Source organism: Lissotriton helveticus, chromosome 5_1 (assembly GCF_964261635.1).
Source record: "Lissotriton helveticus chromosome 5_1, aLisHel1.1, whole genome shotgun sequence".
Classification (NCBI taxonomy): domain Eukaryota; kingdom Metazoa; phylum Chordata; class Amphibia; order Caudata; family Salamandridae; genus Lissotriton; species Lissotriton helveticus.
This window is the reverse complement of record NC_136065.1, coordinates 2048842254-2048859497: the sequence shown is the minus strand read 5'-3', so window position 1 is coordinate 2048859497 and position 17244 is coordinate 2048842254. Positions and strand designations below refer to the sequence as shown.

At 48.0% G+C, this 17244-nt stretch overlaps 1 protein-coding gene across 1 annotated transcript in view; it reads left to right on the top strand.

Moving 5' to 3' along the window:
* Positions 1 to 17244, top strand: part of LOC144756263 (complement factor B-like) — a 531456-nt gene that overhangs the window by 392858 nt on the left and 121354 nt on the right. The window contains exon 12 of the mRNA XM_078645908.1: positions 16632 to 16752. Coding sequence (XP_078502034.1) covers positions 16632 to 16752 — 121 coding nt within the window. The remainder of the gene's footprint in view (positions 1 to 16631; positions 16753 to 17244) is intronic.

The following is a 17244-nucleotide window of genomic DNA, read 5'->3' as shown; positions in this document are numbered from 1 at the left end:
CTTTCAGATGTCCATGATTTGTTGTATTCTCCTGATCAATAAACCCACATTTTCCAGTAACTCAGTGATATCTCAGAAACTTTAAATCTAGTTTTGACCCTCCATTGCATCATCTAAAATACCTGTTGTGTGCTTTGGTGTATAGTGCCACAGTCCTTTGAGACGAGAGAATTATAGCTAGAGTGCATGAAGAAGAGAACAAAGGAAGTACAAGCAGCAGGGCACGGTACAGGGTCCAAGGCAAAGAAACCGTGATGAGTGATGGAAAGGGAAGGCTGGCTCTAAGAGTGTAGGTGGACTGTTACCAGGTTACAACCTAGTGTACTTTAAAGACATGTCTTCATCGCTTTACTAATTTGGAGTATTCACTTCAGCTTTCAACAGGTCAGAAAGTTTTTTCTGGCACAGCTGGGGTTTAATACAATTTTGACTCAACAATCCCTTCAGTGTAACCCTGCTAGGGGTTTTAGGAGTCTAGCATTCCACCTTTGTGTTGTGGTCTCCTTTTCTCCTCTACCTCCATGTACATAATGGGACAGTGTTTCCAAGACTCCTTCAAGGAGCTTTCAGACACATGTCTCTACTACCTGCTGCCAGTCTGGACACAACAATCAGTTTTAATAATATAATATACACTTATTGAGATTTTCGTAATTTAATTGTAATCCCATGGTGATGGGGTTTTCATCCACCCTCAATATTTTGCTATATGTGGGAGGGATTCAAGCAACTGTACAGGAGTACAGGAGCTAAGAATCAATCTCTTGCTGGGTTTGAAAATTATCTGCGGATCCTTAAATCAATAGGGATCTCTTCAGGACAACTAACAGGACAGCCGAGTGGCTTCTTTCCCTCCAGTCTATCTCACTAGTGTCGCTCGTGCAGAGCTTTCGGTCACCCTAGCCTCAGCATCCTACTTTGATGTCACAGGCACACACCTGTGTAGTGTCATGCTGGGTATGATTGGGGGTTCAGGTAGATCTTTAAGGCAAGGCTTTTTCATGGATCTTCTGTCGAAGGGAGATCTTTCCAACTAACATGACAGCCAAGTGGCTTCATCGCCTCCAATCTGTCTCACGTGCACAGTTTTCTGTTACCCCAACCCTAGCATGCACTTTAACATTACAAGCACAAGCCTCTATAGCCACAGTAACTTAAAAACGGATCTGTCACAGGCAAATTAATTCATCAGCATGTGGGGCACATTTCAGGACTGCTTCAGTTTACTGAGGCACCTGTGATGACACAAAAGAAGTTTCAGAAGTCTCCTAATTAGATCACACATGTTATATCTTGGATCGCTCACAATAAAGAGTTCATTTGCCTTTGTCACCATATACTGTGTCCACCAGCTTCCCTTCCTACCAGCTTATTCCACTAAACACTAAAATGTAAACATACAGCCTCCAGCTATCACAAGGGCATCACACACAAGGACTTTATACAGACATCAGGACAAGACAGTTCCGCATCATGAGGCGTGGACAGAGCACTGGTCCCACCAACGTCCTTTCAGATAGCCTCATGGATTCTCTGTTTGGAGTCCCAAAAGGCAATAGTCCTATAGCAAAGCGCATCCCTTTTTCACTCTAAATACAACCCCTGGATCGGCACAAGGTTGATCCCCGAGGGATAAAGTGTCTTTGGAAGCTTGTGTCAGAAATAGTTACATTGCCAGGGTCAGGAAGCTTGCCACTGGTTTCATATTTTTTTTTGGTACAGCTGCAGGTTCCAGTTTCTCAGATATTACTAAGGTTTGAATTGGCTTCCATGCGTTTGGTATATGAAATAGCGCAGCAGTCTTCCTTGTACTGCTGTGAAGAAAAAGACAACCTCTAAGGGTGAAGGTATTGACAGTCAAGGTGATCCTGAAGGAAATAAGGGTTGTAAATGATCCCAGTTACAGGAATCAAGTCATATTAAGAGTTTATGAACTTTTGTATTTCCTGCCCTGCATTTATATGGTGCAAATGCATGGCAAGGGTGAAGTCTGTCCAGTAGCGAGTAGCTGTCCTGTAGTTTTGAAGGACACCAATGGCATCTTGTTGTGAGAATCTTTTCTTCATGAATTTAAAATGCTTTCAAGCGCCTGTGGTGCAGGTTGAGAAAGCACTGACCTAGAACAGGCATCCTCGACATCAGTCAGTTCTTCTACGTCAAATAGTGTCTCAATGTCCGGTGTATCCACACTGATGGTCTCAACATTGATGAGAATCTTCTGAAGGTAGGTGCCTGCTCAGGTTTGAAGGTGACTTCAGCCAGGGCCTTCACATCCAAAAACTCTAGACAATGAACAGGAGGCTGAAAATGCCAAACTATGGTAAACAGTAGTCACTGTAGAGAAGGCCTTCTAAGCGTATGAGAGTCTCACCAGAAACCGCATTCAGCATCCCTGTGAGCTGTCAGGAGGCTGCAATCTGTATTTGATTTCCTTTGTTTTAGTAGTATCAGTAAAGAATCTATCTGATAAAGACCTCTAGCCGCAGATTCCTTGCCTTTTTCCCAGGTGTCAGACTGGATCTGGAATATTTTTCGAGCAGTACCCCTGCACGCTGGTAGGTTGCATTGCTCCACGTCCATCGGTGGCATCGTCTGCGACAGAGTGACTTCATGGTACCTATATAGGCTCCACCCAGGCACACTGACATTAGCTAGCACTTATCCGGAGAGGATGTACGCTGTTGTTTTTTGACAGGAATTTTATAGGTTTCCTCCTGGTGTGTTGAGGATGTCATCATGTAGGACAGGTTTCAAGCCCAATGGAGCCTGTCACTGGGCGATGTCGGTAACAGATCCTCATATTGTCTGTTTGTGGTTCCGGGAGCGCAACCACAACTCCAAGTCGTGCTCCGATTGACGGGCTATGGCGCTGAAGGCTGTGAGGGAGCAGTTCTTGAAGCTTCGAGCGGCACATTACGCGACTACCAGGAAGTCGAGGTCCCTAGATAATTCATAGAGTTCGAAGACCTCTTCATCCCATTCGAAATCATTGGAACACTCAGCTAAGAGGCACAAGAAGAAGAGTAAGCAGTCGAAGAACTCTTCGACTTCTGCTCGTCTGTCCGCGAATGCGATGAAGGAGCGTCGGCATCCGAGGCCTGATACTTCGGAGCCTGTGCCTGAGTCGGCTTCATTGCTCCCCGAATATCCAGGAGCCGGAGCACCCCCGCCCAACTTAAAGAGTTTTACGAGGACCTAAATCTCATATTTGGGCGTCCCAACCAAGTCGAGGACACTTCGGGTCCCATGGGGTCGGGCGATCCCCATCTGGTTCCACACTGGCAGCTCCGTCCCTGGCTCCAGTGGGCCCCAATGGATCCATTATTGGATCCGGATTGGTGCTGGTCATACCACTTCAACCTTGCCCGATGCAGGTCCTCATGCCGATGCTGCTGGCGCCAGCCTCATTATGATCCCCGAATCCAACATGGCGTAGAAAACGCGTTGCCCAACACCTGAGCCGATGCCGGCAGGACCTTCGAGTCCTAGATCGTTTCCTGAGCCCTATTCCCATTGGCTGGACCCTCTAGAATACCAGCCATGCAAGCCCTAAATAGACTGGTGAGAGGAACTGGGTGATGCAATCAGACTGGATACCTCTCCAGATCCGGGCATGCTTTCTCCCCCTGCTGTGGCTATGGAGGAGGGACTTCTTATGCTATGGGGGTGCAGAGAGTGGCTGAGGTCTTTGACCTTCAGCTGCCCTTGAAGGGCTGTTAAGACTAACTCTTGACTAAGGTGCTGCAACCGGGAATCTCCTCCTCAGAACTCATTCTCCCATTAAATGAGGCCCTCATCAATGTCCTTCTGGGAACCTGGTCCAAACCCAACACAAAGGCTCCAGTGAAAAGACAATTGCCCGTCGCTACAGCCGTGCTCCTGGAAACACAAACTTCCTCACCCAGAGCCCTAGCCCAGAGAGGTGGTGGTCCAGGCTTCCATATTCCAGGGCACATTCCCTACTGCACCCCCCGGACAGGGAATCCAAGCGGCTGGACTCCTTGGAAAAGAAAATGTTTTCTTCTGCCAGCCTTGCGTTGTGGTCTGTGAACATCACATGCCTATTGAATTGCTATTCTCAAACGCTGTGGGATACGGTTGAGCAGGTGTTGCCGCAGGTCCCAGAGGAGACATGGGCCATTCTCTCCCAAGCCGTTACAGACTGGCGAGATGCAGAAAAGGTCACGATCAGTTGTGGTCTGGGCATGATGAACTCGCTGGGCAGAACTGTTTCCTCGACGGTGGCCCAGAGGTGTCACGCCTGGCTGAGAACGACTAGCTTCTCGGGGATGTCCAAGCTACCCTTATAGACATGCTCTTCGATGGGACTCATCTCTTCATAGATAAGGCAGATCCGGTGCTGGAGAGCTTTAAGGATTTGCGAGCTACGGCCAAGTCCTTGGGCCTCTTGTCTGCTCCACGTCATTCCCAATCTGGCTTTTGCTCCTTTCAAGGCAACAGAAGGGGTTTTCAACCATGCCAACCCTATCCCAGCCATGAGCTGCGCAAGCTTCCCAGCCTCTGCGTGGACGAGGGTGCAGTTCTTACCGGTCTTGTGGGTCGAACAGTCAGCGGTCTGGTCCTGCCACTGCTGCCCCCCACCCCCCTGCCCGGCAGCCTCCTAATCCTCCTAATCTTGCCCTTTTAGATCATAAGCGTTCAGGTGGTGGAAGGATCCGTCATCACCTCCAACACTGGCTCTCCATAACATTGGACAGGTGAGTTTTGCAGATTGACCAAAAGGGCTACTTCCTCTTCTTCAAGACCACCACTCCATCCATGCTTCCATCTTACGACTGGATAATGGATGATCATTTGTCCTTGCTCCATGAGGAAACCATTGCTCTCTTGGCCAGGGGAGCCATAGAGAGGGTTCCGGGGCCAGAAATAGGCTGTGGTTCTTGTTCCCACTACTTTTTGGTACCCAAAAAGGACAAGGGCCTTCATCCGATCCTGGACTTCCGAGCCCTCAACCTCTTCCCCAGAATGGAGAAATTCAAGGTGCTCATGCTAGCTCAGTTCTTGTCTGCCCTGGAACCAGAAAACTGAATGGTAGCATTGGACTTGTAGGACACTTATTTCCATATCCCTGTCCTGCTTGTCCACAGGCGTTATCTACAGTTCACAGTAAACCACGAGCACTTTCAGTTCACCAGGCTCTCTTTTGGCCTTACCAGCACTCCTCTAGTGTTCACAAAAGTGATGGCTGTGGTTGCCGCTCATTTGCCGAAATCGGGGTGTCAGCCTTCCCCTATTTTGCCAAATGGCTGTTGAAGGTGGGCTCACCCCAGACTGTTGTCTCTCACCTCTAGGCTACGGCGGACCTCCTGCATTCGCTTGGGCCCACTATCAACATGCCTTAGTCACACCTGACTCCCTCTCAGATGCTCCATGTCATCTGAGCTGTTCTGGACAGAATGCAGTTTTGGGCGTATCCTCCCAAGCGGGGAGTCCAGGATATTAAGGCCATGCGACCAATGTTTCAGCCTCTATCCTGGATTTTGGTGATACTGACTCTGAGGCTACTAGGCCTCATGCCCCGCTGCATCCTGCTGGTCACACATGCCAGATGGCATATGCGGGTTATGCAGTGGGACCTGAAGTTCCAGTAGACGTAGCATCAGTGAAATCTCTCTGACCTAGTCCAGTACCATGCAATGACAGCAGTTTTGCACACTGGAGTTTCCAAGGCGGTTCTCGCTCGAAGATGCTTTTCGTCTCGAGTGGAGCTCAAGCCTTCTGTACGGCTTTCCGCCCATATCACTCCTGCCCAGAGTTCTCAAGGAGATCAGAAATCACTGGGCCCAAGTCATCTTTGTGGCTCTGGACTGGGCACGGAGAGTCTGGTATCCCGAGCTACTGAGCATGGCCATCGATCCTCCGATGAGGCTATCCCTTCAGGAGGCTTTTCTGTCGCTGCAGCAGGGGATGGTCTCTCCACCCAAACCTATCAACTCTCCACCTTCTTGCGTGGAGATTGAGCGGTGGCAGTTGATAGCTTTCAATCTTCCTCCTGAAGTCTGCAATGTTATTCTGGCAGCCAAGCATCTCTCCACCACGACGGTATATGCCTGCCGTTGGAGCGATTTGTATCATATTGTACAGAAAAGTCCATTGACCCCACTTTCTACCTCCCTTTCTGATATTTTGCTTTTTTACATACCCTTGCCAGCAGGGCTTTGCTTTGGGCACACTGAAGGTTTATCTTTCTACTCTGTCTGCCTTTTTGCGGCTGCCTGACCAACCCTCTTTATTTTAGTCCCTCATTATAGATTTTTGAAGGACCTTGTACATATGTTCGTCCTTTCTCCTTTTATTATGCCTCAGTGGGACATTAATTTGGTCCTGATATTCTTGATGTGTACTCCTTTTGAGCCTCTTCACAGTTGTTCCCGCTGGCTGCTCATGATTAAAACAGCCTTCCTCGTGGAAATTACATCTGCCCGGAGGGTGAGCGAGCAGCAGGCTTTATCATCCAAGCCTCCCTTTTTCTCGGTTTACCCTGGCAAACTGGTGCTTCGCACTAGGGCCTTCTTCTTGCCAAAAGTGGACACAACACTTCATCTGGGCCATCTGTTATGTTATATGTTATAACCTATTTGTAAAGCGCACTTCGACCAAGGTTTCATGGCGCTGTTCTGAGCTGTTCTGAGTTGACTGCAGTAGGGGCTGGTTTACTCATGTGCCTGTATGAACAGCCATGTCTTGAGCTGCTTTCTGAATTGAAGCAGATCGGGACAGGAACGGATCTCCCATGGGAGTGAGTTCCAGAGTTGGGGCGCCAGATGCCCGAAGCGACCACTCACATGCCGCTTCCGCTTGAACTTTGCGCTCACCAACAGATTTTGGTGTTTGGAACGGAGATCACGGGTCGGAATGTATCTCACGATCAAGTTATTGATGAAAATAGGACTATAACAATTTAGGGACTTAAATGTGAGAGAAGCAGTTTTGAAGGTGGCTCGTTGGAGCAGTGGGAGCCAGTGTAGCTTTTTTATCAGGGGTCTGACCGATTGCCACTTGGGCTGCTGGTAAATCAGTCATGCCGCCTGGTTCTGTACAAGCTGGAGCCTCTTTATCTGATAAGAGGGAAGGCCTAGATAGATTGAATTTGCATAATCTAGGTGGGACAGAACTAGGCCAATCACAACTTGTGTCAGTGCTGCCTGGGTGAGCAAATGATGTATCGTCTGGATCTTTCGCAACTGAAAGAAACATTTAGAAACTACTGTGCCCACTTGGGTGTTTAGAGACAGATCTCTATCAATAGTCACCCCCAGACTTTTTACGGAAGAGGAGGGTTTGGGGAAGGGCCCTAATTCTGCCGGCCAGTAGTGAGGGCCCCAGGAGATACGACTATCTCCTATCAGCAGTACCTCCGTCTTTCCGGGGTTCAGCTTCAGATGGTTATAATCCATCCAATGGCAGATGAACACCATAGTATCCTGAAAGTTGGTAACAGATTCGATGGAATTATCTATGGTGAAGGAAAGCTGCAGATCATCCGCATAGTTAAATGTTGTTACTTTCCTCTGTTTTAGAGCTTTGATCAGGGGGAGCAGATAGAGATTGAACAAATGTGGGGACAAACAGGAGCCCTGGGGAACCCCACATGTGGTGTACAAACCAGACGCTGTAAAGTTAGCCAGGCGAACGGCCTGTGTGCGGTCTTCCAAAAAGGAGGTGACCCATCTCAGGGCTTTGCCCTGAAAGCCTGCACGTCCGACACGGTCCACCAAGATCTTATGGTCCACCGTGTTGAACGCGGCTGACCGATCTAAAAGAACCAAAGCTTGAGGGGTTCCAGTGTCAGCCTTCCTACGGAGCTCGTCAGAACTGCCAAGATGACCACCTCAGTTGAGTGGCCTGGACGGAAGCCAGCTTGATGGGAATCCAAGTGTCCAGACTGTTCTATAAAGGCAGACATACATTTTGCGACATGTGCCTCCAAGACCTTAGCTAAGTATGGAAGCAAGGAGATGGGGCGGTAATTAGATGGTTCTAACATGTCGGCGCCAACCTTTTTTATCAAAGGGACCACTGTGGCGTCCTTAAATGATTTCGGGACGCAACCTTGAGTGAGTGATGAATTTAATAGAGATAGGGCAGGTTGAGGAATAATGGAGAAGACTTCCCTCATTATGTGTGGGGGGCAACAGTCCCGAGGAGATCCAGATTTAACTTTAGACAGCAAGGGGATGAGCGATTCAGCATCAATCGTAGGGAAACTATCCATAGTACAGGTATTCCTGAAGGAGTCAGGCGGAATCTCGGCTGATGGAGAACATACAATGCTAGCTTTAATTGCTGCGATCTTTTCTAGGAAGAATGTGTTCGGCTTATCACATAAATCCTGCGTAGGAATTGGTTTAGATGACACTCTGTCAGGGTTGGATAGTTCATCCACAATCGAAAAGATCTCTCTCGATTTATTGGTGGACGTTAAGATCTTAGAGGAGAAATATTCAACCTTGGCTGCCTTAATAGCTTTATTATATTTTACCTGCTCTTGTTTATAGAGGAGCTTGTCTCCTGGGTCATAGCGAGCTCTCCATTTCCTCTCCTTCTGGCGGAGTAATAGTTTCATCTCCTTTAGTTCGGTAGAGAACCATTTATGAGCTTCTGCCTTTCGGTTTATCTTAATTTTTTTGGGAGGGGCAAAATGATCGCTTGCTGTTTTTAACCAGCAAGAGATCTGAGTGTCAGAAAGATCCACATTCTGAGCCAGGCAAGGTGTTGAGCTGGCCAAGAAGTTCGTGAGCTCTAGTATATCGATGGATTTCCAACATCTGACTGTCCCACCCTTGACCAGGGGGGATTTAGCCCTAATGGCCAGAGTAAGTTGGAATGTCACCAGAAAATGGTCAGACCATATGCATGGAAGTACCTTCAAGGCGGAAATGATTGGATTTGTCGTCCAAACCTGGTCCAATGTATGGCCCTTATTGTGTGTTGGCATAGAAATGTGTTGTGTAAAATTAAAGTTTGTTAAAAAGTTGGTGAATTCAAGAGAATGGGGGCCACCTGATGGATCACCAAACCAATAGTTAAAATCACCAATCAGCAAAATGTTGGAGTATTTAATTGCTAAATTAGCTATTTGTTCGCTCAGGGCAATGGGGAAGAGGGGCATGGGCTGAGGGGGCCTGTAGACGACTACGCAGATAAATGATGTGTGATCAGAGTCGAGTTTAATCACTAAATTATCCGCGGCTGCTAGGTTGAGGGAATCGATCGATATAAAATCATGTTTACAATGAATAATGGTGGCCACTCCTCCACCCGCTTTTCCTGGTGAGCGGTCGGTGTGAAGTATATAATAATCTGTGGGGAGTGCAGCCAATATATCAGGGGCAGAGTCAAGGGTTATCCACGTTTCAGTTAGAAACAGGATACAAGGTGAGTCGGTAGAGAGTAATGTAAAGATCTCCAATTGATGTTTGACTAAGGAGCGTGTATTTAAATAAGAGACCCGAAAATTCATATGTTTGTGAGAAGTGATTACCTTGTTATTCCTTTGAACACATTGTATTTCCGGGAATCTATTGCGTTGCTGCAAGAGTCCCAGCCTATCAAGGCGGTCCCTTGTAGCCTTGTCTGATAATTGATGCGCTCCATGTAGGCTGCATAAATCTGCTGCGGTGTATTTCAAGAATTGCGCAGAGTGTGGTGCCCCTTGCCCCGTACTGGCGTGGACGGGCGCAGACCGGCGCGCCCGCCCGCTGCGCGGACGGTCTTGGGTGTCATTTATGGTGAATGAAGTTGGGAGGGGCCAGGCTGCTAGAGCGCAACCCGCGTTCTACCCCCAAGATAGCGGCCCGCTGCGAAATCGGCCTTCAAAGATGCAGGGATAAGCAGGGTTCGAATCCCTGTGATGGTGTGTATGTGTAAGAACAAAATTCAAGTATTTAAAATCTCAATGTGGGCTTTAAAATTGCATATAACCCCCAGAAAATATAGTAAGTAGCTCCTGGCTACAGCCTCCTCGATAAACAACCAAGCTAATGTTAGCCCTAGTGCGCACGCTGCAGAGCGCCCTTTATGTGAGAGAGGTCGGGAGGGGCCAGGCTGCTAGAGCGCAACCCGCGTTCTACCCCCAAGATGGCGGCCCGCTGCGAAATCGGCCTTCAAAGATGCAGGGATAAGCAGGGTTCGAATCCCTGTGATGGTGTGTATGTGTAAGAACAAAATTCAAGTATTTGTTTCCTTGCATACCTTCTGTGCTTCTCCACATCCTTCCGAAGAAGAGGAATGACTCCACTGTCCGAACCGAAAAAGAGCGTTGTCGGTATATCTTGACCAACTCTTAATAGGGCATGTTGGAGCAACAAAAGTTTGGGCGGTGCAGAAGAGCACCATCTCTCGATGGCTTGTTCTCTGCATCAAGATCTGCTACGCATTGGCAAAGAAGCAGCCTCTGTAAGGCTTGCAAGCTCATTTCACCAGATCTTAAGCTGCAACCACTGCGTTAGCACACAGAGTTCTGGTCCTGAATATCTGTCAGACAGCAAAGTGGGCATCCTTGTGTTGCAGGGATTCTACACAAACACAGATCTGTACGCAGGAATATGGGCCCTTGGTGTATAGGAACTAAGGGCCAGATGTAGGTAGGCTTTTACCGGGTGGTAACGGCCGAAAACCGGTAAAATCGGCCGTTACCGAGGAAATGAGATGTAGGAGGCCGGAAAATACCGATGTTCTTAAAATCCGAGTCGGAAACATACCGACTCGGTAAGAATGACCCGGTAAAATTACCGTGTCGGAATCTACCGTATACATAAATACCGAGTTCGTATTTTCCGACTCGGTAAATCAGAAACGGTAAAATAAGCCTTGGAGATGTAGGTAAGCCCAAAAATACCGATTCTGCCGAAAAACGGTATTTTTAAGTCGGTATTTACCATGCATTGAAAGCAGGTGGTAACCAAGGGAGGGCTATAAAAAAAGTCCCAAAATGCACCTCAGGACCCATGATGGCGGCTTTCTACATCATAGCAAGACGGCAGAGACTACAGGCAGCAGGACAGAGAGAATGGCTAAGGGAGGAACAAGTGTACAGGCAGAGGATAACACTGTTCCAACTGACAGAGCCTGAAATACTGCAGAGGTACAGGCTACACCCAGACACCATCAAGCAATTGATCAGGGACCTACACCCTCTCCTGGACCACCCAACACCCAGGGCCCATGCCATCCCACCTCATGTCCAGGTGCTATGTAGCTTACACCTGCTGGCCTCAGGGAGCTACCAGAGTGTGATAGCTGTAGTGGGTGGCGTGTCCCAGGGCTGCCTGTCCCGCTTCTTCAGGAGGTTTCTTGACGCCATGATGCAGAGGATGGGGCATTATATTAAATTCCCTGTTACACCGGCAGATTTAGCCAAAACCAAGACTGACTTTTATCAACTGGCACACTTCCCTCACGTGATCGGCTGCATCGATGGCACCCACGTCCCACTCTGTCCACCTGCAGCCACAGAGCACATATACAGGAATCGCAAATCGACGCACTCCATCAACGTCCAGGTCATATGTAATGCAGGTAACCTCATCACTGACATCGTAGCCAAGTTCCCCGGAAGTACCCATGATTCATACATATTCCAGAACAGTGGAATATACACACGCCTACTTGCCGGAGAATTTGGAAATGGATACCTGCTAGGTAAATCACATTGACACACCCTGACACTCACATCAGATCTACGTCTCAAGTACTTGCAATTAATGTCTATCTTTCTCCCCCTAGGCGACAGTGCATATGCCCTGCGGTCCTTCGTGCTCACTCCCTACCTCAACCCATCCACCAGGAGTGAAAGGCGATACAACGTGGCTCACAGATCCACACGAAACGTAGTTGAGCGCACATTTGGACTCCTAAAGAGCAGGTTTCGCTGCCTCCATAAGAGTGGAGGTGCACGGCAGTACACCCCAATCATCTGCTGCAAAATAATAGCGACCTGTGCAATGTTGCATAATCTCGCCACCAAGCAAGGCACTGAGGTGGAGCTCACATTTCATGAGGACATTGATGACGACCCAGAGGTGGCAGAGCCCCAAGCCACAGTGGCAGCAGCAGCTACAGATGGGAGACTGAGACGGGCAGAGGTTACACAACAATATTTCTGAGTGAGTAAAGAGACACAGGCATGAATGTAACTTTGTGTAAGTAGTTTAATAATCACTACGCCACAGCATTGTTAGCTCACATTGGGCTCACTAATACTAACACTCCATGAGTGTGTTGTCACGGTTCACACCACCGTGACTACAGCCTTGGGTGGAGTGCAAAGTCATTGTTTGTGGCCACGGGCCACAGGGCGGGGCTGCTGTGGCTGTGAGCCTATGTCCTCACGCTGGCCTGTCAAACTTCCCCCACGCCTGCCACTCCTCCGTAAGTCATGCACAGGAGTGCTTGCACCACTCCTGCTGGTGGACCCCTCGCTTTCGGCAGCACAAGTGTCGCCTCCAGTGCCAGTCTGATGCGCGAGCACTAGCTCCATGGCAGTGGTCATCCTGGCCATACCTTCACTTAAATTGGTGCAGCACTGCACTATGGCATCCTGCATCGTGACTGACCGTCTGCACAGCAGAGTGGTAGCAGTTGCAAACCTGTTCAGGGCCTTGGTTTGCTGGCGCACATCCACACGGGCCTTGCGTCTCTCCAAATGGTCCCTGTCCAATTTGTCACACAGGACAGTCATGCACTGTGTGATATCTGAAATTCCTGACGCCATGGATTGTATGCCTTCTGCCATGTCCCCTATGCCCTTGCCTACTGCTTCCAGTTTATTGTTAGTTGTGCGTGCGTGCCTCTGAACCCCCATCATTGCTTTTGCCTGCAGGCGCTGCACCTTCACCATGGTGGCCTCCAGTCCGCAGAAGACACCTTGGACTTGCCGCACATCCTCTACCTCCCGTGGCCGTCGCCCTCGGACACTGGCCCGCGTGACTCTGGGACTGGGCTGCTGCTCGGTGTTGCCTCTGTCCTGTGTGTCACCCTCCACCTCCTCCTCCTCCGATGATGTTTGCAGTATTCTGCGAGGGGGCACATCATGGCTCCTGACTCTTCCCAGCACTGGGGATGGTGATGTGGGGGTGGGTGATAGTTCTGCCGCTCCTGTGTCCTGACTACCAAATAGGAGAGGGGAACGTGGATATTCAGCAGTTGCCTCCTCAGGTATCGGGGCAGCCTGCTCTTGGTCCTGCCCTCCGTGAGAAGTGCTAGGTCCGGCTCCTTCCCTCCTCTTCTCTCTGACCTCAGCTGTGCTGCGCTTTGACTCTCCTGTGGACAGACACGGACATTGTGTCAGTAATGTTGTTCACCTGTGTCATGAGATTAAATACACTTCTATTGCACATTTGCCTGTCTCTCATTTGCCTATGCTACTTGTCTGTTGCTCCCCTTGCTGCAATGCACGCTGACTGCTCTGAGGTATCTACACATGACTACATTTCCCAGGATGCATTGCAGGACATTAGTTAAACCTGTTGTGGAGTCTGATTTATCCTGTGAGGGGAATAGGTAAAAGGGTAAATGATATTGTTCCTGCATCTTACCTGCTTTCTTTGCTCCTCTTGCTGAGCTGTCTGCGTCTCCTATTCCGTGTATACATTCCTTCTCAAGGGTTGTAGCGACCATCTCCTCAATGTCGGTGAGTCTGGGGGCTCTGTTTCTTCCGCCTCCTGTAGCAGCACTTTCCTTGCGGTGGGCAGCAAGCTTTTTTTTGGTGATTATGCGGATGTCATACCACCGTTTTTTTAGGTCTTCAAGGTCACGGTGGGTGACACCAATGGCATTTACCTTGCCTTGTATGTCCAACCAGGTGCTGCGCTTGATTGATTCAGCAACATGCAGAGTTTGCTTTCCAAATATTTTCCCATAATGTCTGACAACCTCCGAAATCAGCACCTGCAGTTCCTCCTGGCTGAACTTCTGCTTCCTTTTGCGCTCAGCAGCTTCTCTCTGTGCCTCCTGGCTCTCCATCTTGCTGTGTAGTTTGTGTCAGGAAAGGCTGCTCCACACTCTGTCCTCCTGCTCTCCTGACTGTTTGTTTCTGCACCTGCATGGGCGTGGCCTGTCCCAGGTACTGGGGTGTGGTGCTTGGATCTGATTGGTTAGTTCCCCTGTGGCTTGGAATTTGGGTGTGGTTGAAGTACCTGATTGGTTCACAGGCACACATGTTTGTCAGTTTCAAATTCTTCGGCGGATAGTTCCGACACGGTAAATACCGGGTCGGTTTTTCCCGACTCGGTATTTTCCGGGTCGGAAGTTGCCATTCATTCCTATGGGCCATGGCACCGGTGGATCGGTTTTGGTTTTTCCGTCTCGGATTTTACCGTGTAGGTATATTCCGAGTCGGTAAATACCGTTTCCGAGTACCGACAGGTTCCGAGTCGGTATTTTATACCGTCATTGTTACCTACATCTCATTTTCCTCCTCGGTAATACCGAGTCGGTATGACTCGGTATTTAAGAGGTCGGTAAATATTATTTACCTACATCTGGCCCTAAGTCTTCCTACCACCTTCGTACCCACAAGCCCAGGACTGACTAGCTATAGTGTCTCACTTTCTCTCCTACTCACTCACAGAGAACCAAATGATTAGACACCCCAGAGCACAACACTCCCAGATCTCTCAGGAATCGCTGTGACAAGACACACCCTTTCGCTCGCACTTTTGTGCTTGTCCACAATAAGATCTGACAGAGACACGAAAACTGTTTAAAATAATTATTTTAACTAACATGCCCTAACATGCAGTATATGTGCCACAAGCAGAAATATGCATAGTACAAATACAGTCAGCATAGCAGCTAGTCCGTATATCATGAAGGGAGATGTCATTATAAAAAGACAATGGAGAAAGGACTACGGTGCCTAACCTCCCTTCCCTTGCTAAGAAGAAGTATTATTATATAATAGAAGATCTTTGGGCTTTGCCAGCAGACCCCATACCTTAGCCTATAGATGGTAGATCTACATCCAAGTGTGTGTCACCTATTTGTGTACCCTGCGAAAGACCAAAGTACGTTGTCCAAACAACAGCTGCATTAGTATGGTTTGTCTAAGGGCTAAGATCTGACCAGAACAAAATAACAAGGGGCATTGTTGTTCAACCTTGCACATAATGTTCAGTCAAAATCTCAGGAACATGCAGAGAGTGAACACAGTGATGAGTTTTCATGTGAAAGCATTGAAAATATTGCAAAAAATAAAGAGTAGTAACGTGCGCAAAAGCAGCAGGCAAGCTGCGGCGTGCTCATGCTAGCTTAGTGAAAAACGACAATGTCCATATGGACCATGTGACACTTGCACACGTTTAATAAAGAATATTGCCTGGACAGACAGGTCCGCAGAGATAAGAACTTCACCCGTTCGGTCCTGCAGGACTTCCTAGTTTAAATTTGTCCGCAGACCCTCCTCCGGGCATGGTATTGCTTGGTTATCTATTCAAAGGTAAGGAATCTGTGGCTAGAAGTCTCTATCAGATGAACAAGTTACTTACCTTCAGTAACGCCTTACCTGGTAGAGACTTTGTCTAGCCACAGATTCCTTACCGACTCACCCATCCTTCCTGCTCTGCGGACAGATTTCTAGGTTCAGGGCTGATCCCTTTCAGGGCCCTAGTTTGGACACGTCAGTGTACTTTATAGCTCCGTGCTTCTGGCGTGGAAAGTTGTAAAAAAGTAACTGACGTCAGCATGCTGGGATGGCGCCTATATAGGTACCGAAATGTCACTCCGGCGCAGACTACGCTGACGACGGACGCAGAGTCCTGCTTGAAAACTCTTATGCACCAGTCTGAGGCCTGGGAAATTCAAAGGTTAGAAATCTGTGGCCTACCAGATAAGGCCTTACCGAACGTAAGTAACTTGTTCAACTAGGCCTCTGACAGTAGCAGTGTCTGTTTCAGGACACGCAGGCTCTACGTTCTGCTTCTTTTCAGCTAATTAAAGACACCTCATGGCAGTATTTTCCGGTGACCTCCTCACGGTATTCTGAAACATTGTGAATATCCCACAGCTGTGCCTACATTGCATCCACTGGTGAAACAACTCATGACGAGGGGAGAAAAGGTGAGACTTTTGTACATGAGCTTAAAAAATGTTTCAGTGTTGAGGGATCCTCTCTGCTTTAGCAGGAAATCGAACTGGGCTGATAAACAGCATTGATGGTTCTGAAGGGCTGTTGGCCTTAAAGGGGCAGTGGCTGGTTACTAATGCTGACTCTCCAAGAGTGATGTCAGTGTAAAAAACTATGAACTGATTGTATTATTGATTTGTAAAATAAAAGCGTTTATTATTTATTTCGCTATTTTAGAGGTATTTTGAGATTTTGCTGGACCTTCAGCAATATCCTAAAAGATTTATATACAATACATATCTTCTGATAGGTAACATTACCTTCATCATGATCCTGTCATTAGGATATATCCCATTATGAAGCTGTGGTACCTAGTTGCATTGCAGTCTACACCTTGAGAATGTGAAATAGGGGTCATCTGTTTTTATAGAAAAATGCTGCGAAGAAAGGCCAAACAGGTGTGCTGGTGGGCATGAAAAAGTGGACAGTGGGAATCAGTACTGCTGGTGCCTTTGTAACTCATACCTTCTCTCTTCTTCAACAGCGAGGAGGCGGTGTGGAGAAATGCAAGGGTTCTGTGCTAAGCACTCATTTTATTCTGACGGCAGCGCACTGCTTCAATATCGACGACAAGGCAGATCAAATCAGGGTGCAGACAAATGATGGTAAGTGAAGCAATTTAAATGCCTGCCATCTTTGTTTTATTCTTGTGTAAGGATTCATATAGTGGAACCCATGTTACAGAGCAACAGACTTCTGTGCATTAGTGGAAGTATAGTGCAGATGTGAAAGCGGCAGGTGAGGGTGGGCTCGAGAGTGGAGGAGGGAAACGGAAATGAGGCAAAAGGACTGGACTAACGACTAGTCCTATGTGATAGTATTTCTACCCTTTAAAGTGTTCTTATTTTAAAATTTGGCCCTCTCCTTTTGTTCTTTGTCGTAGGTGATTCTGACCCCATTTCCATTTCCGTTTTTTTATTACACTTGTTGTGTTTGGTCAAACACCTTGCACTTTGTTACTTTATTTGCCATTGCTTTGTTTGGATTCCTTCTCACCATTCACTTGCTTCATTTTAATTTTCCAATTCTCGCCACACTCAGACCTTTGAGGACCAGAGGGACATATAGACTCCATTTCATTTTTCATTGGCCTCCCT